Source organism: Sander lucioperca, chromosome 17, assembly GCF_008315115.2.
Source record: "Sander lucioperca isolate FBNREF2018 chromosome 17, SLUC_FBN_1.2, whole genome shotgun sequence".
NCBI lineage: Eukaryota > Metazoa > Chordata > Actinopteri > Perciformes > Percidae > Sander > Sander lucioperca.
The window spans coordinates 17,638,865-17,663,864 of NC_050189.1; the positions used below are offsets into that span (position 1 = coordinate 17,638,865).

General features: G+C 39.9%; 2 protein-coding genes across 2 annotated transcripts in view; one reads left to right on the top strand and one right to left on the bottom strand.

The window, feature by feature from the left end:
• The window catches only part of LOC116059868 (low affinity immunoglobulin gamma Fc region receptor II-b-like), a 347,874-nt gene that overhangs the window by 249,649 nt on the left and 73,225 nt on the right, over window positions 1–25,000 (top strand). The gene's annotated exons all lie outside the window — the stretch shown is intronic.
• Window positions 18,273–25,000, bottom strand: part of LOC116064565 — a 305,191-nt gene continuing 298,463 nt past the window's right edge. The window contains exons 14-15 of the mRNA XM_035993884.1: window positions 22,311–22,385; window positions 18,273–19,390 (exon numbers count right to left, since the gene is read on the bottom strand). Of these exons, the coding sequence (XP_035849777.1) occupies window positions 19,341–19,390; window positions 22,311–22,385 (125 nt within the window). The 3' untranslated portion in view covers window positions 18,273–19,340. The remainder of the gene's footprint in view (window positions 19,391–22,310; window positions 22,386–25,000) is intronic.

The window sequence follows — 25,000 nt, forward strand, 5'->3', positions numbered from 1 at the left end:
CCGTCTGAGTGTTAAATTCATTCACACACGCATACATATATAATAAAGTCTACCATTTTAATACATAAAGATGATCTGATGATGCATACATTGAGCTGGTCGTATGCTGAGGCTTTGAGAAGAAAGAAAGCATGATGTAATGCAGTCAGACAGCCAGCAGGAGGCAGCTTTCACTCTGGAAAGGCTTTCATTTACGGGAAGTCTGCAGAATAATCAGCTCCAACACTGGAGGGACAAAAGGCCCAGTGGACAGACAGAAACAGAACTGCATTAATGCGTCAATATCTGAAAATAGTTCCTTTATATGTTACTTACAGTGCATCTGTTTTCTATCAGATCAGCAGTTTGTCTGCAAGTAAACATGTTTCTTTGTTTCTTGGATCAGCTCCAAGAAACAAGTTACAAGTTACAAGTTATTTTATCTGAATACAAAAGATGTTACGTCACATTTAGGTTCTTCTGCCAAAGACACACCCATGAAGCTGAACTGATAACTCTGATTCTAACAAGACAAATATATAAAACTAAAACACACACACACATTCAGATACACCTATATACATAATACAGTCTTCAGCTTCATAATAAATAAATAAAATAAAGATGATCTGAGAGCTGATTCCAACTGTGTTTGGTCCAAATGGTCCACAGAGAGAGAGAAGAGGAGACTGAAGTAATAAAGATCACAACTGCGTGCTTTCAGAGTGAGTCACTGAGACTAGATTATTTTTAAAACATGTGAACGCACATACGCACAAATACTCTGAAGCACAAACACACAGAACATTTTACAGGAAGCAAAATTGTTTCCTAGGATGGTTAAGGAATGTCCCGCCCCTCTCGGCCTCTGACTGGCTAGTACTTCATGGTAGGATTGGTTAGATTTAGGCATGAGGAGTGAGATTGGTTAGGGTTAGGGTGAGAATACCAAGGTAAGCCAATCAGAGGCAGAGTAAGGCGGGACATGTCTTCACCATCCTAGGAAACACAAACTCTTACAGGAAGACAGAATCAGACATAAAGCTGAACACAGAGAGAGATCTACATGCACATTTAAAGGGATATTTCACCGATGGAAAGATGAATATATCTTTAAATTGGGTCAATTATTTAGTATTAATGTGAAAAAAAAAATGAAATTGGTGCCTTCTAGGCAGAGAAAAGCCAGAAAATGTGTTTTTGGCTCATGTGGATGAAAGACACCAAATCCCAGAATGCACTTGCCTCACTGCTCTGAGTCCACTCCCAAGCCACACCTACCGCTTACAGACAGACAGACAGTGAGACAGTCAACTCAACTCAAGTGTTTCATTGTCATTTCAACCATATACACGAAACAACGTTTCACCGTGGCTCAAGTGGTTACACAATTAAAATATATGAAATGACATTATATAAAAACTAGGGCCGGGACTTTAACGCGTTAATTAAGATTAATTAATTACGGGACTTTAACGCGTTAATTAATTACGCAAAAAATAAATAACATAATGTTAACCACACTTATTTTTGCACCGCGGAACGTTTTTCAATGAATGAGTTTCGACGGACCGATTATACTGGAGCACCAACTAGCGTTCTTGACTTCTGACAACAACAAACCACAGTGAACATGAACGAAGAAGCTGACGAGACCGCTCTGCTTGGCCCCGTGGATGGGAAATTTTGTTTTAAAAAACGAAAGGATGGAAGCGTCGACAAGAGCATGGTTGTGTGCAAGCTATGCAACAAGGAATTTGTGTATCACCGCAGCACATCGAGCCTCAAATATCACCTCAACGCAAAACACATAGGAGTTAGCGTGGACGTTAGCCCGACCGATTAAAATGCGATTAATTTCGATTAATTAATTACAAAGCCTCTAATTAATTAGATTAATTTTTTTAATCGAGTCCCGGCCCTAATAAAAACGACATACGAAACAGGCTACATTTAATGCATAAGCATAGGCTTCGTAAAGTTCAGCTAACGCATTCTAGCATTAGCGCTTGGCTGTAAACACAGAGTTTTTATAAACACAGCCGTGAATTTCCATGGAATGTAGCTAGAATGGTCAGCATTTAGACCCACAATACAGAGATCTCTGGTCTCAGGGGGACATGAGGGAGGGAAGCACGGTCATTTGAAAATACTACCGGGTTTCTACTGATACAAAGCTTAATGCTAAATCAGTGAAGTATCCCTTTAAGTAGTATGAACCAAATATCCCTTGCATCCCTACAGGGACAACGCACAGTACCAGCCTCCAATCTTAAAGCTTTAGTGTGTAACGTTTTGATATTAATGAACGTCCGTTACATTCAAGCCATTACCAAATGAGTTGCTACTAAGCTAATTAAGACTATCAGCTCCACACGACTCTCTCTGGATTTCTCAGTGTGACTATGTTCAGAAGATTGTGGCGTCCGGTGACTTTCCGAAAGATAATGACCTCTTCTGAAGAGTCCATCATGTTTTTTTAATCCTCCGTGTCCTCCTTGGCTACTAGCAACTGTGTGGAGGAGGGGTGATCACGGAAGGCTTGTATCATGTGGACGCACCGACAGTGTTGTTGTCATTACTTAGAATCCGTCATGGGGGCGACAGAAACTACGCACTATAGCTTTAAAAAATGTTGTGGCGCCGCACAGAAATCAAGCCCAGCTCCAAAGTCACCTGTTTCTGTCTTGGATAAAAAAAAAGGCTGCACGGACGTCGGTGTCATGCAACAGTTTATTCAGAACACGGTTCTCGCTACCGACCCGAGATGCAAAAGCATCTGCAATAAATAGCTAGAAACAAGAAAAGCACTGCAAAGGCAAACACAGCGGAGGAAAACACAGCGGAGGAAAACACAATGGAGTCAAACACCGACAGGGAGCTTATTCTTCCGTTGTGGAGCCAGGCAGCCTGTTGTCATGAAGCATTGCTACATATATCTGTGAAAAGTAAAGCTCTGTAATTGGTATGTATTCCACATATTTATTACTGTCAGCAGCACATTGACTGCTGCTGTATAAGAGCGTAAAGATCCTCGTAGGGAGGAGGTCGGGGGGGGTGTTTGGGAATGGTGTTCGTGTCAGGTGTTTTAACCCAAACTACCATCATTTTTATAATCTTAAGTAGTCATTTAAGTTGTGTCGCCAAATGACGGTCCGCTTTTAAAGGCCGTGACTTGACTATGCTTTGTGCCTGGCTTATTTTTTAGGAAATTATACGTATTGGTGTGCATACTGAGGGAGTAGCAATAGTCTAGACGTGAATCTGCACCACCTCATTGGACGGATGGTCAGACCCACAGTTTCCATACAGCTGTTGTACGCTGACTCAGCTGATTGTGGAATGAAAGACATGTTAACAGATGCTGTGTTTGTGTTGATAGAACACATACGCATCTGATCTCATTGGTAATTGATCAGGACATGAATCATTTTACTTAACTGTAAATGTAGTTGTTTGCTGTGAAACTTCAACAGTCTGTTCAGACATACTGTATGATAAAGAGCTGCAGTTTCTCTCTACCAACATTAAAGAGGAACTGACACCACATCCTGACACTGACTGAGTGCAAATTTAAAATGTGCTTTGAGCCTTTTGATACTGAAGAGGAAGACAAGTTCTGAACCTCCTAGGCCCTTACACCCTTAAAATCTGACTCTATTATCTCTAATGTCTGTTCTACCCCAGCAACCGGCTGGTGGAGCGATGATTCATTCGCCAGATATTTCCTGTTTTTCACCGCGGCTGACCACCCACCACCCACCACACACTTCTAACAAACTGACCTTGGAGTAAAGCTGGTTTTCTGCAATCTTATCTGACCCTCTTTTGATCACATTTAATTAAAGTTCAAACTGAAACGTGTTGAAATAGACATTCTTAAAGCAGCCATATTATGCTCATTTTCAGGTTCATAATTGTATTTTAAGGTTGTACCAGAATAGGTTTACATGGTTTAATTTTCAAAAAACACCATATTTGTGTTGTACTGCAATGCTCTCTCTCACTGCTGCAGATCCTCTTTTCAGCTGGTCTCTGTTTTAGCTACAGAGTGAGACCTCTTTTCTTCTTCTTCTTCTGTACTATCTTTGATTGCACTGCACATGCCCAGTAGCTCAGATGTAGATCATGTCAGCTAGCTAGCTCCATAGACAGTAAAAGAAAGGCTGTTTCTACAACTTGGGTCAGTTACAAGGCAGGATTAGCTGGGAGACTTCTAAATGAGGGCGCACATGGAAGTAGTTCTTTTGGAGATTATGGTGAACTTGTGTGTGTTGTAGCAGTGCTTTGCTATTGAGAACGAGGTAGCATGCTAGCGTTAGCATGCTAGCGTTAGCCATAGCGTTAGCATGCTAACGCTACGAGCTAATGGTTGCGGTTAGCCTGCTCGTTTCGGCTTGTGACGTCACAAGCCGTGCCGATTTTGAACAGCTCACCCAGAGACTGAAGGCAGGACACATTCAGAAACCGTATCTCACTCTAAACAGCATGGGTGGATTTTTTTCAAAGTTTGTATAGTGTGTGGAAGCACCAGAGACACAACATAACACCCCAAATCCCAGAAAAAGTGATTTTTTCATAATATGGGCACTTTAAATAATGACAGGCTTTATGCCTCTCAACCTTCAGTCTAACACACAACTCTTAATGTTCAACAGTAATATATATATATTATTAGCATGATTATTGTCAGATTATTCCTTCAATACCACGTGATGCACCCACTAAGTATCCTCCATTTTGTTCTCTGATTACAGGAACAGGCGTGGTGCCGTACAGACTTCATTTCCCTCCTCCTGGATTCTTTTAACAAAGATCTTAAAGAGGAACATGATAATGAGATGCTGCAGGTTCAAGAGCAATAACAGTAAAAACTGCTTTGTTCAATGTGCAATAACTCGGCTTGATTAGCACATCTAATGTAGATTTTTTTTTAGAGATTTCTCCGATAGTATTGTGTAAAATTGTGTTGTGTATATTGTATGTATAGGAAATATTTGTGCACTTTGTGTCTTTGTTTTGTTGTCTTTTTGTTATTTGTACGGTGTTTGCTGTATGTAGTTTTTATCTTGTGCTCCTGACTGTAGATCAGTTTTAGAATCTGGGATAATAAAGTGACTGAACTGAACTGAACTGAACTGAACTGCAGGTGAGAAACACAAAGACACAGAGGATTGAACCCCGTCTGGCGGTCTCCAAAAACCCAAAGTGTCTTCATGTTTCTCACCTGCAGTAGTTACCTGGAGCAGGCGTGTCAACAGGTTCAGCACGTTCAGATTCACTTACTGCACCTAACCCTATAATAACACATCTTGGTTCATGACTCACAAAACATCCCCAGATTGTTTTTTAAAGGTCAGTTTGGAGAGCTGAGCAACAGTTAAACGTGTCGTGTCGAAACAAGTTAGAGCGTGTTTGTGAAATCCTGGACATGTTGGACAAAGGTGTCTTCAGCTGACACCAGAGACCTCCATCAGATTCAGATCTTAGTCTCTCAGGATCACATCCTTCCCCCAGTCTCTGCTCCTCCTCTACACACTTAAAACTTCAATATGAGGTTGGATATTTGGAACGGCTTTATTTGTGTTGAAAGTAAGAAAAGTGCACAGCACTGAATATATACTAGTATAAACAACTTGAGGATCCAAATGTAGCAAAATAAAGTATTTATCAGAATAAGATAAAAGAGTAAAACAGTTTAAAGCCCATTAAGGTATCTGAATGTTAAAACTGAGTTATTAACTTCCATCATGTCTCTGATCATTATTATTTCATCCATTCATTCATATTAAATAATTATCAACTGATTTCAAAGATCATCACTTTTGTATAAATTTACTTCATTTTATTAATGTGCATTACTAGTACATTCTGTTTTGGAGCAAAGTATTTCTGTGTACTGCTGCTGAGTTTATATTGTCTGAACATCTCTGTGTTGGCTGCTTCATTCTGCTCTTAACGAACATTTTAACATTTTCAACACAACAATAAAAACACATTTTTCCAGAATGAATTAGTGAGTCTTTTTTCTTTTATTGAAGAAAATGTATTGAAAGTAAAGTTAAACCTTAAACCTTTAATTGTGTAAAATGTTCTAGTTCTCTAAAGCTAGAGTTAATTTTAACTGAATCACTCTTAGTCTGACCCTCGTCTGGGACCGATCTGCCATGGGAGACCCTGGAGGAGCTCAGAGCTCCAGACAGCACAGCTCTCAGACTCATCAGGTACACAAGCCCCTCCACCACGGTAAGGTGGTGATTCACAAAGGGGATATGATTTATCATCATCATCATCATCATCAGCAGGCGGTCCTGGTCTCATCAGTGTTGGGCAAGTTACTTCCAAAATGTAATACATTATAGATTACTAGTTACTGTCATTTGAGAGTAATTAGTTATATTACAATATTACTGTCTCTGAATTGTAATGCGTTACACTACTTTTGCATTACTTTTGAGTTACTTTCACCAAAATAACAGGGGAAGTTTGATTTGGCAGCTAGCTTGTGAATTTCACCACCGGATCAATAAAGTCTCCTCTTTATCCACTTTAATACTTCATAGATTATTCATATTTTGTTTAATTAATATAAATATGCAAAGTAACTAAAGCTATACAAAATAGATAAGTAAAACGTATAATAGGCAAGTAGGAGAAAATGAAAATACTCAATTAAAAGTACGGCATTGTTGTAAAATGTTTGTTTATAGCACTTCAATAAGAAATTCATGTTGTTTAGTTTAAAACACTCTAAAGGAAATGTTCAATTATAGTGTGATTAAAACTCACTATTAACATTATTTACAGTACTTGATTTACAGCTGATTTGTGAAAAGGTAGCCTACACAACCTTATTTAACAGTAATTTAGTTTTACTGCGAACCGTCACAGGAAGTGCTTTTATTTTGAAGTAAGCTACACGGAAGTTGTCTGTTGTGTAGCCTACTCTTGCTAGCTTACTGAGATGCAAAATGTCCGTCAGGCTCAAGTTGTTCACTTTCTAGTTTGTAAAACTGCAACATATTGAACAGTAAATGGTCACAGTAAAAGACAAGCGCTTTTGGTCGTCATTCGAAGCCATTCCACTACAGGCATAGTTACTCTCCACGGCTGATAAAATGCAATGATATTTACGTGTAGCAAGCCTCAACATTAATTCCCGACATGTTTATATCTGTCAGCCGCTGACGTACCGTCACCTGTTGGGACATACATGCTGTCCGTAGCGTCACCTGTTGGGACATACATGCTGTCCGTAGCGTCACCTGTTGGGACATACATGCTGTCCGTACCGTCACCTGTTGGGACATACATGCTGTCCGTACCATCTCTGGTTCTGACCACGGGAACAGAAACAGGACAGCTCACTTCAACGCAGCGTAATAACTCCTGAAAATAATATCCATCTCGCAAATGTATCTGTCTCTGCAGTCATCTCAACCATCGAATACAGCGACAGGAAAATAATACGGCTTTTTTTTTTTTCCTGTGAAGAAATGTGTCGCGGTGTTGGTGAATTCTTAAAAAAACCAATGCACCACTAAATGTTGCGTTAAAATGCGTTGTAACTCGCGTTACTGAGATTGTAACGAGTATAATATTACCGAAATTTAATTAGTAATGCGTTATATTACTGTGTTACAGCAAAAAGGAATACATTACTGTAATTGCTTTACTTTTGTAACGCGTTACTCCCAACACTGTCCGTCAGCTATAGGATATTCAAAAAATGTTGAACATCCTGTTGTATTGACTTTAATTATCTTCTGTTTGAGAAGCAGGATGATGTGCAAAACTCAACAAAACCTTAAATAAAGGTTTATGGTTTATGAGTTTTGTTTTATAATATCTATTATAAAGAGAGACAAATCAGACTGCACTTTGAACTTCCTGTTATAAAAAGAGACGTTGTCCTGGGCCAGGTTCAACTATTTTTAACAACAGATTGGGCTCATTAAGCTCAATGATTTGGTTTTTGTTATCCATGACTAATGTCAGTGGGAACTTGGCCCAGGTATACATTCCCTCTGTGTGGTTTGGGGGGGCAAAGTATTTCCAGATTGTTTTCTAAAGGATAGTTGGGAGAACTGAGCAACCTTTAAAACGGGTTTCATGTATCTTATGGTCAGCACGCATGGTAACCATGAAATGGTCTGGTCATTTATACTGATTGCCGTCAAAGGTAGAGCAGCTCAGAGAACTGAATTCTTCTCTTACGGTCTGTATTATTGAATATTATTATATAACACACACAAACAATATGAGGTTGGATATTTGGAGCAGCTTTATTTGTGTTTAACTTCCATCATGTCTCTGATCATTATTATTTCATCCATCGATTCATATTAAATAATTATCAACTGATTTCAAAGCTCATCACTTTTGTATAGTTCACATTTCATAACATTCCTTTAGCAAACATCACGTAAATCTAATCTAATCCAGTTGAAGGTCTTATTTAGAGACAGACTGGTCCTCTATGTCCCCCTGAGATATTCTGAGCTGCATCAGATGATTTTATAATTACAATAACAACAATATTCACAATGTCATCAACTCCTCAGTTTAAACCATTCAAGGTTAGTTGATTTTAAAGAAATCATTCCAAACAGGCACCCTGAGCCTTTATATTACCCAGCAGAAAACAATCATTTAAAATTCCCTCCATATAAATGTATTATTACCAAAACACACAAACAGATGACATGTTGAAGAGCTCTTTACACCTGATTATAAGATATTTGGTGGGTGCTGCATCTGCTATGTCAAACTAAAGAAACATCATTTCCTGTTAAAAACTTGCTGTAATATATCAGCTCTGAGTACAGCAGGGCTGAAGTAATGGATTACATTTGCTCATTTAATGGAGCAAAGTATTTCTGTGTTGGCTGCTTCATTCTGTTGTTAAAACTTACTTACTTTTACATGAGCACAATTTTCAGGTATCAAATAAGTAGTTACTAATTATCAATTAGTATTAATATGCACTTCACGTTTTACTGATGCTGCTGCTCTTCTGCTATCTTATTAATTCTGAATACAGAATTGACAGTAAAAAAAATTAATCACACAAGTAGCCTACAACAACCTATAACATACAGTGTAATGTTCAACAACTTACTGATCCAACTTCCCTAAGTCCAAGTCCATCAGAATCTCTTTTAGTGCCTCCATGTTTTGTTCAGTCTTTCATTCTGAGTCACAACTTTCTACCAGATGGCAGTAACTGGAGGTCTGTTTTTTGAGACGTTTATGCCACTGGTATATTGGGACGGACATCTGACCTGTTCTGGGGTCTCATTTATAAACGTGGCGTACGCGCATTTTCAGCCCCGTATTGTGCGTACGCCACGTTTATAAAAGAGACCCCAGAACAGGTCAGATGTCCGTCCCAATATACCGGTGGCATAAATGTCTCAAAAAACTTCCCACGCAAAGGTTGTGATTTATAAAAAACAAACTTGACGGGAGAATGTGCGGCAAACTCTGACTCATGCGTACGCATCGAGACAATAGGAATTTAATCAGCGCTGTCTCACCGTCACATTGTCTGCTACGGAGAGCAGGAGGAGGAGATGGCCCGACTGCATGGAATACAGGATAGCATCAAATACCCTAGCATTAGATAACTGCAGAACACAGTGTAAATAACTTAATATATGTCTTTAATACTGTGCATATATCATCAAATGTCAAAGTCTAGAAATACAGCCGTTAAGCTCAAAAGTGATTTTGGCAAGGTATTAACAATCACAAATTGTTGTAAACATACAAATTCTGTGGTGAACCCCGTGCGTAATGCTTTGGATATAATATATAGTTCTGTTAAATCTAGGTCTGGTATATCGAAGCTGTCCCCGAGTGCCGAAATGCCTGCCGTTTCGGACGGTAATTAATTAATTACATATATTATTACCTATTAATATAGGTCTATAGATCAGGTTTCCCTACACTGCAAGAACAGGCCGAAATTATAATTCAATTTGCAGCAATTCCCGAGCGTCTGAGAAGTTTTTTGCTTCGCCAGTCATCATGAAACAACTGCAAGCCAGGGTCATTAACATACTGATCAGCATTCGTGAGGTGCTTTGCATTGACTATTTATGGTTAAAAATGGGCGTGTACAGGGCGGGATAAGAAGCTGATTCAGCTGCCTCCTGCTGGCTGTCTGACTGCATTACATCATGCTTTCTCTCTGCTCAAAGCCTCAGTACATGATTGGCTCAATGAATGCATCATCAGGTCATCTTCATTTATTAACACTGGACACTTTAATAAAGGTATATATGTGAGAGTATAACTGTCCCAGGGGTGAAAAGGTAACATCTACCTTAAACCTCCTGTTATCCTCAAATGTACCAACATCTGTTATCAAGGATAACAGGAGGGTTAATTAGCTCAGGCTCCACCCACCCAGCACACCAGGTGACACAAATCAAACACACCTGCTCCCATGTTACTTCACCAATTATAGGTGCATGCTGGTTGTAGCTAACATGCTAAATGCTAACATGCTAATGGTTGACCGTCAACGTTCAGACAGGTGAGTTCAACAACACGCTCTCTGGGGTGGATGTTACTGTTCAGAGGAAGGTTGCTAGGGAACTTAGGTGTGTGTGTGTGTCGTGCGTGTGCAGCTGCTGTGGAGTTTATATTGTTTAAATATCTCCATGTTGATGCCATGCGGCTTAATAATGTTAATAATAATGTTGTAGCACCTGCCGCGGTGTCCGCATGTTGTCGGTCATTTTAGTTTAACTGTCTGAGTTTGGTCTCTTTTCTGTTTTCTGCTGCAGAGTGGTTCTGAAATGTATTAACTGTTGGTTTAGACACTCTCACTTTCGTGTCTCCATTTTGTCTCCTAAACGTTACTGTAATATAGTGACTGTTGAATTAAAAAAAACCTAGCCTAAATGAAAAAGTGAGCCAACAGAGTGAACTGTGAGCTGAACTGAGCATGTGTAAAGAAAGAGAAGGAGCTGTGCTGTCACCTGCTGGCTGTCTGACTGACTGGGGTTGGATTCTCAGTGTTGCTGAAGACACTGAAGCATTTTATTAGTTATTAAGTCATTTCAACAGGTCTGATGCTAAGGTCTAAAATAATTTAGATAGTAGACGTACAGAAACACAGCTAGCTTCTGGCCTGAGACTGAAAGAGTTAACACAACATGTAGCCATGTATCTGTGGTGATAGAGAAGAAAGTTCTCGTGTCTTTTTCTTTCTTTCTTTCTTTCTGTTGTCAGCTAGCAGTTAGCCGAATTAGCTGTTAGCTAAACTAACGTTAGCTTCCCGGTGGAGGCTAGCCATAGGCTAGCGTGGAACAGATCGTGCAGGTCGTATCCTCGGTAAAACAGTATTATCTTGCGCATGCGCAGAACGGATCGTGCAGGCAGAACGGATCGTGTACCGACAGTCTCTCTGACTGTGTGTTTGTCTGATCAGTAAAGATGGCTGCTCTAACTGAACTCTTACTGCTTCATCTTCTTTATAGTCAGTTCTTCTTTAAACTGCAGAATGACTTGGAGTAAAAAACCCTGAACTTAAACACTATCAGTTTTATATTCAGATGGAATAACTTGTTGGTACAGGCATATTTTATTAAGGGGTTACAACCCCCCAATAATCCAAACCGTACAGTGCAACCCCCCCAAATATCTTATCATAATGATCAATGAAAGATAGTACGTTACTGTTAAAACTGTTTAAAAGTGTCTTGAATTCAGAGCTGATCAGGAGCTTCAAACAGTCTTGTTGATTCAAGAGAGACACGTGATGATGTTCTGAGTTTAGTTTCCTGTTTCAGGGCGTCGTCTCTGGCTGTGAGCCCAGATACTGAGTCTGGGTCTTTATTATCTATATATGGCATCAGGCTGCAGCAAGTTATTAGCTGAGTCAGCTGAGGAAGACCCAGAGTGAATGGTTTCTTACATATTTGTATTATTATGGACACAGTATTACAATAAAATATATTGGATGATAAATCAGTAAATATAATAATAATAATCACATTCGACTCCAACCATCTATATTTATTAATTACTAAGTGGTCTACAGGACACATTAAAGCTAGAATAACTTATCATTATCCAAAAATAATTTAAAACTAGATTCTTAGGCTATTCACTCAAAGTAAAAAGTACTAGCATTATTCATAATGTATGCTCCAGATGTGTTTATTGCCTAATGTGTTGCAATGTGTGGATCATTGTGTATCCTTAGACATTGTGAAAGGATTAATATTTATAATACTATCTATGATTTGCTTGCAGGTGAAGGAACAAGTCGAGCATACACTGAGACTATTCTACAGCCTAAGGACAACTGAAATAGATCCTAGAGTATGTGAGTCTGCCCAGGCAGCACCTGGAGATCCGGCTGATATTGAGATTCTGACCTATAATGTAAAAAGAATCCACACGCAGTGACTCACTCTGCTGCATTTGTAAAACCTTGAGAGAGAGAGAGAGAGAGAGAGAGAGAGAGAGAGAGAGAGAGAGAGAGAGAGAGAGAGAGAGAGAGAGAGAGAGAGAGAGAGAGAGAGAGAGAGAGAGAGAGAGAGAGAGAGAGAGAGAGCAAACAGTTTCTAAACCCAGAGAAGATAAGTTTTGTCTGTTGGTAGTGCTTAGTGAGGGATTGCTAAAAAAAAAAAAAGCATCAGCCTTTCATTTCCTACTTTAATGGCTATTTGGTGTTTTATTTAGTTGTTATTTTTTGCAAATAAAATCTAAATCTAAAATGTTGATTCTGGACAGGAATCAGTGATATGTTCAGTTATTAGAGGCAGGTCTCTGTGTAAAGTGCCAAATGTGGCCGGAAAGGTTGTATGGGCTGTTTATCTGCCAGCTGCACATGCTCAGTGGTGACAGCTGGTTACAAGAACATGGAGGTGAACAGTTAGCAGGAACAGCAGCAGGAGCCCCCTGCTGACTTTATTGTGCAACTGACTGAGTGGACTTTAAAAAATAATGGGATCAACTTCATAGACCAGAAAAGGGGTCTGGTATGGGTGCATGTTTAGCTCCTAATTATGCTAACCTGTTTTTAGGACTATGGGAGGAACAACACATTTTTTTCTGTCAACAACCCATTCAAAGAAAACATCTTGTGTTGGGGTAGATATATTGATGATGTTATTTTGTTCTTTTTGGGATAAGACAAAGAGCTTCTAGACTTCCATGCTTATGTCATCACTTCATATGCATATGCATATTTTGTAACTTTCAATTTTACTAGATTAAAATATATTTAAAGTAACAGTACTTTTACTTTAGTACAATATTCTAGTACTCTTTCCACCACTGGTTTTGCTCCACTGGTTATAAGCTACTATATAAATATCCCCCGATGTTTCCCCTCTATGGACACTTTAACCCACAGTTAAATATAAAGAAATATAGAAAGTCTTTGAAGACTTCCCAGTGAAATGCTCCTCTGGAGAACAAAGTGAAAGCTGCCTCCTGCTGGCTGTCTGACTGCATTACATCATACTTTCTTTCTTCTCAAAGCCTCAGCTCATGATTGGCACAATGTATGCATCATCAGGTCATCTTTAGTTATTAACACTGGACACTACCATATATGTGTTTATGTGAGAGAATGACTGTCCTGGGGGGGGGGGGGGGGTAACATCTACCTTAACCCTCCTGTTATCCTCAAATGTACCAACATCTGTTATCAAGGATAACAGGAGGGTTAATTAGCTCAGGCTCCACCCACCCAGCACGCTAGGTGACACAAATCAAACACACCTGCTGCCATGTTACTTCACCAACAGGTGCATGCTGGTTGTGGCTAACATGCTAAATGCTAACATGCTGATGGATGATCCTCCACTTCAGGTTCAGACAGGTGAGTTCAACAACACGCTCTCTGGGGTGTGTGTGTGTGTGTGTGTGTGTGTGTGTGTGTGTGTGTGTGTGTGTGTGTGTGTGTGTGTGTGTGTGTGTGTGTGTGTGTGTGTGTGTGTGTGTGTTTGGACATGTTGAAGCACTTTATTTTACCATACCTAGAGATTGACATGGGGTACTTTCCATAAAATCATCTCTCAATGCAAATCAAACCAGCTATTAGGATAACTGAAATAAAACCATGCCAATCTCTAGGTATGGTGAAGGGTATGTGATGATGTGGGGCTATTTTAATTCCAAAGGCCAAGGGAACTTTATCAGGATGCATAGTATCCTGGATCCATGAAATAACTGGCCTTTCAAAATAAAAATCTGCCTGCCTCTATGGGAATTTAACATAGGGGTGTACTTACTTATGCCTGATGTATTTTATGGAAGAACATTTATTTATTCACGATACATTATTCATTCACAAAGAAAATTGGTGACCATAAATGTTGGATTTTTCCTCATTTTTGTAATTACGGCATTACGATCAAGTTCCAAAAGATGATTTTTTTTTCATTCCTCTTTTTAGTCAACTTTAGCATGGGTGTAATCACTTATGCTGAGCACTGTATGAAGCTAACATGATGCATTCAGGGGAAAATAGATTGTAGACTTAAAGACGCCCAGCTAGCTTCTGTTAGACTGTTAATACAACATGTAGCCATGTGTGTGGTGATCAGTAGGATTTTGCAGTAGTTGCAAAGTACAATATATAAAAATACAGGAAGTGTTTTGCATCATACAAAAGGAAAAATAAAATGTTAAAGTGTTATAAACAAGAATCAGGACGAAGCAGAATCTTATTTTTCCCACTTATTATTATTATTATTATTATTATTATTATTATTATTATTATTATTATTATTCAGCTCTAAATAGTTCCTCTATAGATTATGTATTTTCTTATATATCTTTTAACAAGTAAAGACATAAAGTGATTTATTCTTTGTATGCCTTTGCATCATTTGTCTTTGAGCATTAAGATTTACAGTAATGTAGAAAATGTTTTAAAGACTGAAAATCAGTCGGTGTTCTGCAGCTGCACAGCATTGTGGGAAGGTTTGATTTGGATCACTGAGCATGCTCAGTGTGGAGCTGTTGGAGACAAATCATCAACACCAGACTGGTAGAGAGAGAGTGATTAATTGTTGAGTGTTTGTAAGGTCAATGATTCAGAGTGTTTCCTGTGAGGACAGTGGAGATGCAGTACTGACAGAACACCACCAGGTGGCAGACCAGACCAGTCTCAACACAAGGTGGGGGGGGTCTGAGGTTGGGGGGCGTAGAGGTTGGTTATAAACCTGCATTTCCTCTGTGTAGGGTGGTGTAGCAGCCACGTGGTTTCTCCCCCTGCAGTTAGCAGCTCAGTTAGTCTCTTGTTAGTTTATAATCACAGAGATGAATGTTGTTGATGAAGTTTATTTCCTTACATGTTGTCAGACTGTAGTTGTCATTTCCCTAAAGATAGACTTTGTCTTTGGATCTGAAAGCAGTTTATTGTTATGAACAGATGTGGAGAAGCTGCTGTTGGATCAGCAGACAGCAACAGCTGATCGTCACCAGTCATTCATGCCCCTGTTGTCCATATCTAATACCACCTGATGTGGTAAGGAGGAAGTGAGCTCACAGACCTCTGTAGCTCACTCCTCCTCTCGGCTGCTCATTCCTTGTTGCGTAAACCTACTTGGCAATGAACCTGCACTGAAACAAATTGTGGTTGGCGTTTACTTGGAAAAAAGCTATTTCCACACAGAAACTCTTTGTAATTGTAACTCAGGAAAGTCTCAGGTAAAGTTTACTTGCCATTAAGAATTTTCTTTATTTAAAATGCTCAAGTAAACATTACTGGCAATTTTCTTCCTTAGAAACAAGATGCACTCATTCTTTCTTAGTAAATTTCACCTAGACTTGACCTGACTACCTTTACATCTACTAACAACAAAACCCATGTAAAATTAAAAATTACTTTATTTTGAAGAATGAAATTTCATCTACCACCTGCAGTGTCTCTTTCTGCTGTGTGTGTGTGTGTGTGTGTGTGTGTGTGTGTGTGTGTGTGTGTGTGTGTGTGTGTGTGTGAGAAACGGCAAAAGCTTAAAAAAAAGTGTTGACATGTTAAATAAAACCCTCAAATTTAAAATTAAAAAAGGGAAGTTGCTGGGAAGCATTACAAAACTGCAGGGTGTGTGTGTGTGTGTGTGTGTGTGTGTGTGTGTGTGTGTGTGTGTGTGTGTGTGTGTGTGTGTGTGTGTGTGTGTTGCCATGCAGCTTAATAATGTTATTCTTAATGTTTGTAGCAACCACCGCGGTGTCCGTGTGTTGTCGGCCATTTTAGTTTAACTGTCTGAGTTTGGTCTCTTTTCTGTTTTCTGTTATGATGCTTGCATCCAAAGAGAGTTTTACAATGAGCATCTCATTGAAAAATATAAGACTATGTATGTAAAGTGTCTGATTTTAAAGTGTACATTTGTGTAGGAATGAGCAGTTATTGCCCAGGGGTATAAAAACGTACAGGTTAATAGGGGTGGAACGGTACATGTATTCATATTGAACCGAAACGGTACGGGCATCACGGTTCGGTGCATGAATTTACACGGTGAATACAGGGAATACAAATACATAAAACTTGGATGCAAATGAACTAATGTAATGCAGAACTACTGTTAGATCTGCGAGTTCTTTAGGAACACCTAATCTGTAGCCCCGCCTTAGCTCTGAAGGTCGGCACGCAGCCTATGTAGCCGAGCTTCGCCTATGTATGCAGTTTTTTGTCAGGTCGACGGTCCAGTGAGTGAGTCAGAGATAGGTAGCAGCACTTAGGATGAGTATGGCGAGTGGCTGCGACCCACAAGAGTTAGAGGACCCTCCGGCCTCTTTAAGATCGCAAGTTTGGGAAAACTTTGGTTTCTCAGTCAGTTCCAGTAGTACAGGCGAGAGAGTGGTGGATAAGACGAGGACTGTGTGTCGGCGTTGTTCAGCAGTTGTTGGGTATGTGAATGTGAGTGGAAATACATCTAACGCATATCCGACAGCATCACCCAGATGTCAATCACTGGAATGAGACCAAAAAAAACTGTCCAACTTCTCCTCCCTACAGTGCTTAACCAGCCTTTAGATACACATACAAATAGGCCCAAAAAGCAATTGGAATTTACATGTCATCTTCAATGCGCCCGTAATTCACTCGTAGAAGAACCTGGCTTCAAGTATTTGCAGCATGTACTCAGACATCGTTACAACATGCCATCCCGTCCATATATGAGGCAAACTGTAGTCCCTTCAATATACAACCAAACACGGGCGTTGATGGAACACGAGTTGTCAGCTGCACCTTCTGTTTCACTAAGCACTCACCTAGCTGAGAAGCTACAGGAGGTCGTGGCAGAGTAGAAACTAGAGAGGCCTGGAACAACTATTTCAGTGACCACAGACAATGCAAAAAATATTGTTAATGCCGTCAAAGAAGCAGGGCTGGGTAGGTAGAATTTTTGTTGTTGTTGATGCTTGATTTTCAGTTTTATAGCTGATTGTCTTATTTTGTTTACAAGTCCCAGATGGAGTCTGGAGGTGATGTGGGGTACTTATTGTTTACTGTTTACATCTTACTTTACACACTTCAGGCTGTTGCAGCTAGCTCAGTGGAGAGACTGGATGACACTAGGTGGTACAGCCTGAGACATGCACAATAAAAAAAACTTGCCTTCTGCTTTTTTGTTTTGCTTTTCCCTCCATTGTACCGTACCGAACCGTGATGTCTGAACCAAGGTATGAACCGAACTGTGACTTCTTTGTACCGTTCCACCCCTACAGTTTAAATACAAAAATATGTGGAAGAGGGTAGATACGAAGGATGTGTGACCTGGCTGTGTCACGTGGCTTCAGATGACGGTTCAGATAGTAGCGGCCCTTCAGCTGTCAGAGTTTGCTTCTAGCTAACTTCTAGCTGTGTTCTCATTAATGTGACATTCTGCAAGAAGAATTGGGATGTATCCATGGAAGTGTGTGTGCCGTCTGATGCCTTGTATGTTATGAAAAGTTACCGGTGAAAATTTTAAAAGCAGTCAGAGTGTAACAGTGAATATGTCTGGTGTGGAAAAATCCTGTATATATGCTCATAATGAGCTAAAAAAATAGGGGCCTGAAGATTTTTGTGACTTTTAAACTTGTATGTAAACTTGTACAGACTGAATCTTCACCGACTACAGAATCACACCTCAGACCCTCTGCTCTGTAGCTGTTTGTGATTGGTGTAAAGTTTCCATCCGCTGGCTGTTTATAGTCTGCGGTGTGTTTGTTCTCACTTCTCTGCGCTGAAGAGAAGTTTCGATCGGTTAGCCACAACCAGAACAAATGTTCCATCTTTCAGTGATGTGAAACCCACAGAACCACACGAGGAAAACAACTGGTGACACCAGAGTTTAATGATCCTGCACAGAAACAAGCTCATAAATACAAAATAAATATCAGTAAATAGTTATTATCATTAGACTCTGTTCAGTAGATATTTGTTGGTTGTTGTGCAACGTATGAAACACTTACAGAGGAACAAATCTATGACTTAAATAAGTATTTGTTTGAACGAAACGCATCTAAAGAATGCAAACATGCTTAAAATGTGAGTTGATTGTCTCTTTCTAGCTGCATTAACATCAATCAACATTTATTCTTAAAGTGCTTCACAGCAACCAACAGGTATCCAAAGTGCTTGAAGGACCAAGAATAAAACAACATACCATACAATAAAATGAATAAAACATAAAATACAGTAAAATCTGAAACTGTTGCATAGAAACAGGAGAAATAAAGAGATAATGCTGCAACGCTACTGTGCATTAAAAGCCATTCTAAATAAAGTTTTAAATTTGTATTTCAAAAGAACAACGTCTGTAATGGTGTGAATGTAACTTGTTCTAAAATCTAAGCTGCAACAAGAGTGACCCCCTTCAGTTTGGGGAGCGTGCCTATTTTCCCACAGTCCAATGGTCCCACAGGTCTATGTTCCCACAAATTCAAGATTTTTTTCAAAATTAGGCCCTATGTTCCCACATTTCCTTTTTCATAAATTTGTATCAGATTTTATCCCCCTTTCTCCCAATTTGGTAGCCAATTACACCCAACTTATTATCCAGTAGCTATGGACTACAGATGGAATGTAGCTTTTAGCTAAATCTGGTGCGCCCATCTCTTTGTTTGTTGCAAACGTAACCCTAACCTTAATTTTAAGAAAAATCTTAGAAATGTGGGAACATAGGGCTGTGGGAACATAGGGCTGACCCCACAGTTTGTACCTCTACCTTGGGACTTCTAAAGCCAGTTGATTGGATGACCGGACTGACCTTTTTATGCTCGCAAAGGTTTAAAATCTTCGACAAATACGCCGGGGCTATACAGATGTAGATGTGAGAATCTCTGGGGACCAGTGATTGGCCGGCTGGACTCCACTGGTTGGACTGGTGTGATGGTGTTCAGGTCTTCCTCAGTGAGGAGTAGAGGACCTCTGGCTCTGCTGGAGGCTCTGAACACAAACAGTTCAAACAATATGAGAAACTCTTGGAGACAAACTCCATCAGCAGACAAACAGCGTTTCTCAACAGTGACTTGTTTGGCTCACTTCATACATTTAGATAAGGGTGGTAGTCTTTTTTAAGCCCAAAGACCATCGCAGGTTAAATGTCATAGTCCAGTCCATGAATAAGTCGAGGAAATATTATGCATACATTTTAAAACACATTAGTGCTGTTTTCTCTCAAAGGTAAAACATAGAATAGTAAAAGTAAAATGGACAATATGTTTCTCAGAAATTTCAAAGAGAAGTAAAAACAGGAAGTTAAAATACTTAAAACTGTACTGAATTAAAATAAAATGAGGAAGTTCAACAAACTTCCTGCTTTTATTTTGGCGGTTAGTACATGTCTTTAATAATGGACAAACAAAAGAGACAGACTGTGAGACTGAAAATGCAAGACTAATTTTAAAAGACCGTGTGAAGATATATATGTAAACGATGTAAATATTATACTATTGTAATGTCATGTAAACATCATATTATATTTGTATTTCAGAATAAGGGCTTTTTTCTGAATATAGCATTTTTCGATGAAGACGTGTTATATGTAGGTATTATTCAGGTTTTAGAAGCAGTCTTTGGACATGTATACAGCACATTCAGAATCTGTGTGTCTGTCTGTCTGTTTACGGCTGCATGTAAACAGGAATATTGGTGCTTTATGTTATTCACGTCGCTGTAGCTCAGATGATAGCACGGTCGTCTACCAAACGGAAGGTCAGTGCTTGAAAGTGTCGTTGGGCAAGACACTGAACCCTGACTTGCTCCTAATGTTGAACCATTGGTGTGTAAATATGGATATCATGAGAACAGACGTAACTATGCATGCTGGAAGTCTGGCAGTTCCAGGTGAACTCAGGGAAGATGTTACCGTATTCTGGCTGTGTGGTGATGCCAGGCTCTTGGTGGTATCAGTACCAACTACTAGATTTTTGGTTTTGTGACATCCCTGTGTGAATGTGTGCGAATGTTTATCTGATGTGCAGGTGGCACCTCGTATGACAGCCTCAGCCACCTGTGTGTGTGTGTGTGTGTGTATGTGTGTGTGTGTGTGTGTGTGTGTGTGTGTGTGTGTGTGTGTGTGTGTGTGTGTGGTGCCTGCAGTGCTGTGTAGAAGTGATTTGAGTAGTCTAGAAAAGCACTATATGAATGCAGTCCATTTTCATTTTCAGTAGCCATGTAAACGGCTTAGTCGGAATATTGTCTTTTTCAGAATAAAAGCCCAAAACCGGAATATTATGTGCATGTAAACGTAGTCAGTGTTTTTGCCCTTTTGTATCTATTTATACTTATATATTATACTTGAATAGTTCATTATATTCCTACATATTTTAGCAAATCCTCTTATTCCCTTTCTTCCTGAGAGTGAGAGGGTATGGTTATGTACAGTATGTTCAGTACAGAGCTGGAAGTGGTTAGCTTAGCTTAGCATAAAGACAGGAAACGGGCTCAGGTCAAAGTTGAGAAATAAAGAGCAGCTGTACCTCTGGTCCTGTTTGATTTGATCACTATTTGTCCATAACTGACGTCTTCTGCTCCTCTCACTGCTGAGGAGACTACAGCTGGATCTCTCTCTGGATATAATAATATTTATACTGCTGTAAGATTATTGTTAATGTAGAATTATTATTAGAGTTATTATGGCCTTTATGTCTGCAGGTTTTAGACCTGCTGTGAACAAAGGAAGAGCAGAGCAGAGGGCATTTTTCTGAAACAGGAAACTGGACGACCACAAAGCTGCTCGCAGAGACGGTAGATAGAAACCTCACCAGTGTCAGTTTACTGGTATCAACAGGAGGAAGTTGCTGCTGTGGTTTTACACTCACAGTGGAAAACACTACGAAATCATTAGTTGTATTAATGGTCAGTTTGAGAGGGAGAAAACAAAATATCTTTCTATCTGCTAAGTCCGTCTCCTCTTTTATATCCAAACTTATATCTTACTTTGAGACAGGATTCCTATTCTATGTTTGATTTTCAGTCTGTTGTCGTCTTAAATTATTACTCCGATGTTATTTTACATGTTTTGTCTTATCAATGACTCTCATGTTCAGACTCAAAACAACAGCCGATGTATCTTACAAGTATTGCGTGTTCATTGAAGTCTGATATATCTTCTTCCTCTGTGCCACAGAGCTCCATTGTTGTTTAAAACCTATAACTGAATATGTTTACATGCACACATTTTTTCAGTTTTTGCCCTTATTCTAAAAAGACAATATTTTGATTAAGCTGTTTTCATGGCTAATTAAAGAATATTTCACTAATATTCCTGTTTTCATGCAGCCATTTAAACTAGGATGTTTTTCAAAGTGTTCCAGCGGTGGAGGACTTGTTGGAGCGTGTGAACTAAGCGTCCCTCTTTCATTCCTTCAACCAGCTTCTAGAAAAGGTCAGCTCATACTCATAAGCCTGTTGATATCAAATGTTTAAAAGTAGCTGTAGGCTGTAATCAGTGTTTTATCCCTCACTTTGCATTCCTTCAAGCCCCTCCACACCAGATGACAAAAAACATCCACATCATGTCCTCTGGAGTGCTGAAGAGGCAGACGGCCTGATACTCTGAGCTAGACCAGAACACACTGGACTTCAGGGACATGCTCGCTGTTCATGCCGACGCCATGGGAAAAGGCCTTGGTGGGAACACTTGGTGACCTGCATTAGCCTACATAAAGGCTAATAATATAAGTTTCTAAAACAATAAAGGGATTATTCAACGCAGTCTGGGAAATAGTCTTTAACCAAGTAAGGGTTAATGCCAGACGAGGTGTCCATTATCAGGAGAGACTGGACAGCGGCGAGGCCAGATATGAACTAGCCACTATGAACACACACACACATGTGTTATACTGTAGAAGAGCAGCCGTACCTTTCTTCCTGTTTGATTTCTTGTCTTTGACGTCTGTTGTTCTCACTCCGGAGTAGATTGCAGCAGGATCACTCTCTGGAAAAGAAATATCATTCATAATCATCATAATGTCAGGACAGTACAGTATATTTACTACTTATGCAAAAAGTATACTGATAATTTAAACTCAACAGTAATCACTCGATCCAGGATTTCGCGATGTCGCGATTGCGCCAATTCACGCAAATTCAACCAATCACCGTGACTTTGGTTTTGGTTTTTGACCAATCAGCGCAACTTTTCCGAAAATTTGACCAATAACCGAAGTTTCCAGCGACTTCAACCAATCCCAGTAGTCCCACGTGCCAGACTTTGTATCAGTATGTGACTCTGAGAGTCACTGACCAAGCAGGAGTGAGAACAGGATCACGTAACACGTACGTCGCCAAATTCATTTCCTTGTTTCTGATATGAAGAGGAGACGTGTGTGACTCGAACATCTCACATTTACCAACAAAACGTACAGCGAAAGACCGTCAAAACATTTCAGACCGTCCTACCAACCTGTATACATTTTAACATCAATGTACGCTGTAACGTTTTTTCACTCTGAAGTCCCTGAAAGCTGCTGCTGTTTCAATCCTGTCGGCTCTCTGCAGCGGGCGGGGCTGCTGCTCAGTTCCCCCCGTGACTTATGCGCTCATTATTGTAAGTGCAATGATAAGTTAAAGTCCAATAAGTACTTCATCAAACCGTATGAATGTGTGTCCCAGGCCAGGTTAGGAAATAATAATAACTAACAATGTAAAGATCAACAAGTCACTGACATATATGTTCAAATTTGATTCATTCAATGAATTAGTATTTTTTTGTCTTAAATCCACCAGCCATTTTCATATTATACCAACATTTGCAGCATCCTGAGCCTTTTTGGTAAGGTTACTAGGAAAACAAGTTTCCGTTTTATTTTTAAATAACTATAAATTTTTTTTTTAAAAATCAAAAAAAATTTCTCTCCCGCAACTTCACTGCAACAAACATACAAAATACATCGCAATTTTTTACAATAGCTAAAATCAGGCGATTAGGCCGCAACAATCTCAAAAAAGCCTGCGAAATCCTGGAGGAACTGAATAATACTTTTAAAGAGCCAACCCACGGGCCGGTTCGGGCCGATATTTTCTGCCGCTATCCTCGGGCCGGGCATTTGATCAAGCATTTGTGTGTTTTTAATCATTACTTTATTAGGCTTATTCGATGGGGAGAAAGCTATGCCTCTCCAGCTTCGTCCGTAGCTCTGGGTGGATGTCCTGACCAGACTTGAGTGTGAGGTAAACTGGGCTACATCGCGTCTCCCCCCTCTGTAGCACTGTTGTCGGCCAGTGCGTCAGCATGCAGACCGTGGCGAAGGACAGTATCAATTAGGGGATAGAGACCAGAAAGTCTCCTATATGGTTCCAGGGCTTTGATCTGTTACCCACACTTTTCGGCTGAGGGAGCAGCTAGGGTCAAGGTTTTTTGTTTACGTTTCTTCATTTGGATCCATTATTCCATTCTGAATAAACAAACAGTGCAGTTTACATGCTTCGTACTTGTTGCATTATTCATTAAGATAATTCTAAACAGATTTCTGTAGTTTAACAGCCCACATATTAAAAAATTGTTGGGTTTGAATCGGGCTCAGGCTCATAATTACAGTTCATGTGTCGGGCCGGGCTCGGACACAACGTGCATGGGCTTGGTTAGGGTCGGGCTTGATTTTTTGGGCCCGATCTAAGCTCTATCACTTTGTAATACACTTTATAATGCTCGCCTAGCTGCTAGTGTGGCACTCCCTCATACTCTGCTTCTGACTGGCTAGTAGTCCTTACCTAGGTACTGTCAGGGCACGCCCTCATACTCTGCTTCTGACTGGCTAGTAGTCCTTACCTAGGGACTGTCAGGGCACGCCCTCATACTTTGCTTCTGACTGGCTAGTAGTCCTTACCTAGCTACTGTCAGGACACGCCCTCATACTCTGCTTCTGACTGGCTAGTAGTCCTTACCTAGCTACTGTTAGGGCACGCCCTCATACTCTGCTTCTGATTGGCTAGTAGTCCTTACCTAGGTACTGTCAGGGCACGCCCTCATACTCTGCTTCTGACTGGCTAGTAGTCCTTACCTAGCTACTGAGCATGTGCGACTCCCAACAAAGATGGAACAGAAGTGAGATGTCTCACTCTGTAGCTAAAACAGAGAGCTCAACACACAGGGTGAAAAGAGGAGCTGCCACAATGTGCACTACAACAAAAATATCATGTTTGTTTTTTTAATTAAACCATATAAACCTCTTTTTGATATAACCTCTAAATACAATTATGACCCTGAAAATGAGCATTATATCAGCACTTTAAAACTCTTAAGTCCTCACGGGGATATAAAAACAAGAATGCACACATGGCCCTGAGTGTCCCCTGAAAACCAATAAAAACGTATAAAAGTCCACTGGTTAAGGGGAAGTACAATTTTTTTTTTTTTCCGTTTGCTGATGTCAGGGCTAAAATGGAAACCCAGTTCATGTGAAATGGACTTCACACTAACAGAGCTGTTTATAGATTTTATAGCAAGATAAGCAGACATGTTGACCACAGGAGGAACAAGTGACAATGTCTCTGTCTCTGTCTCTCTGTCTCTCTCTCGCTCTCTCTCTCTCTCTCTCTCTCTCTGTCTCT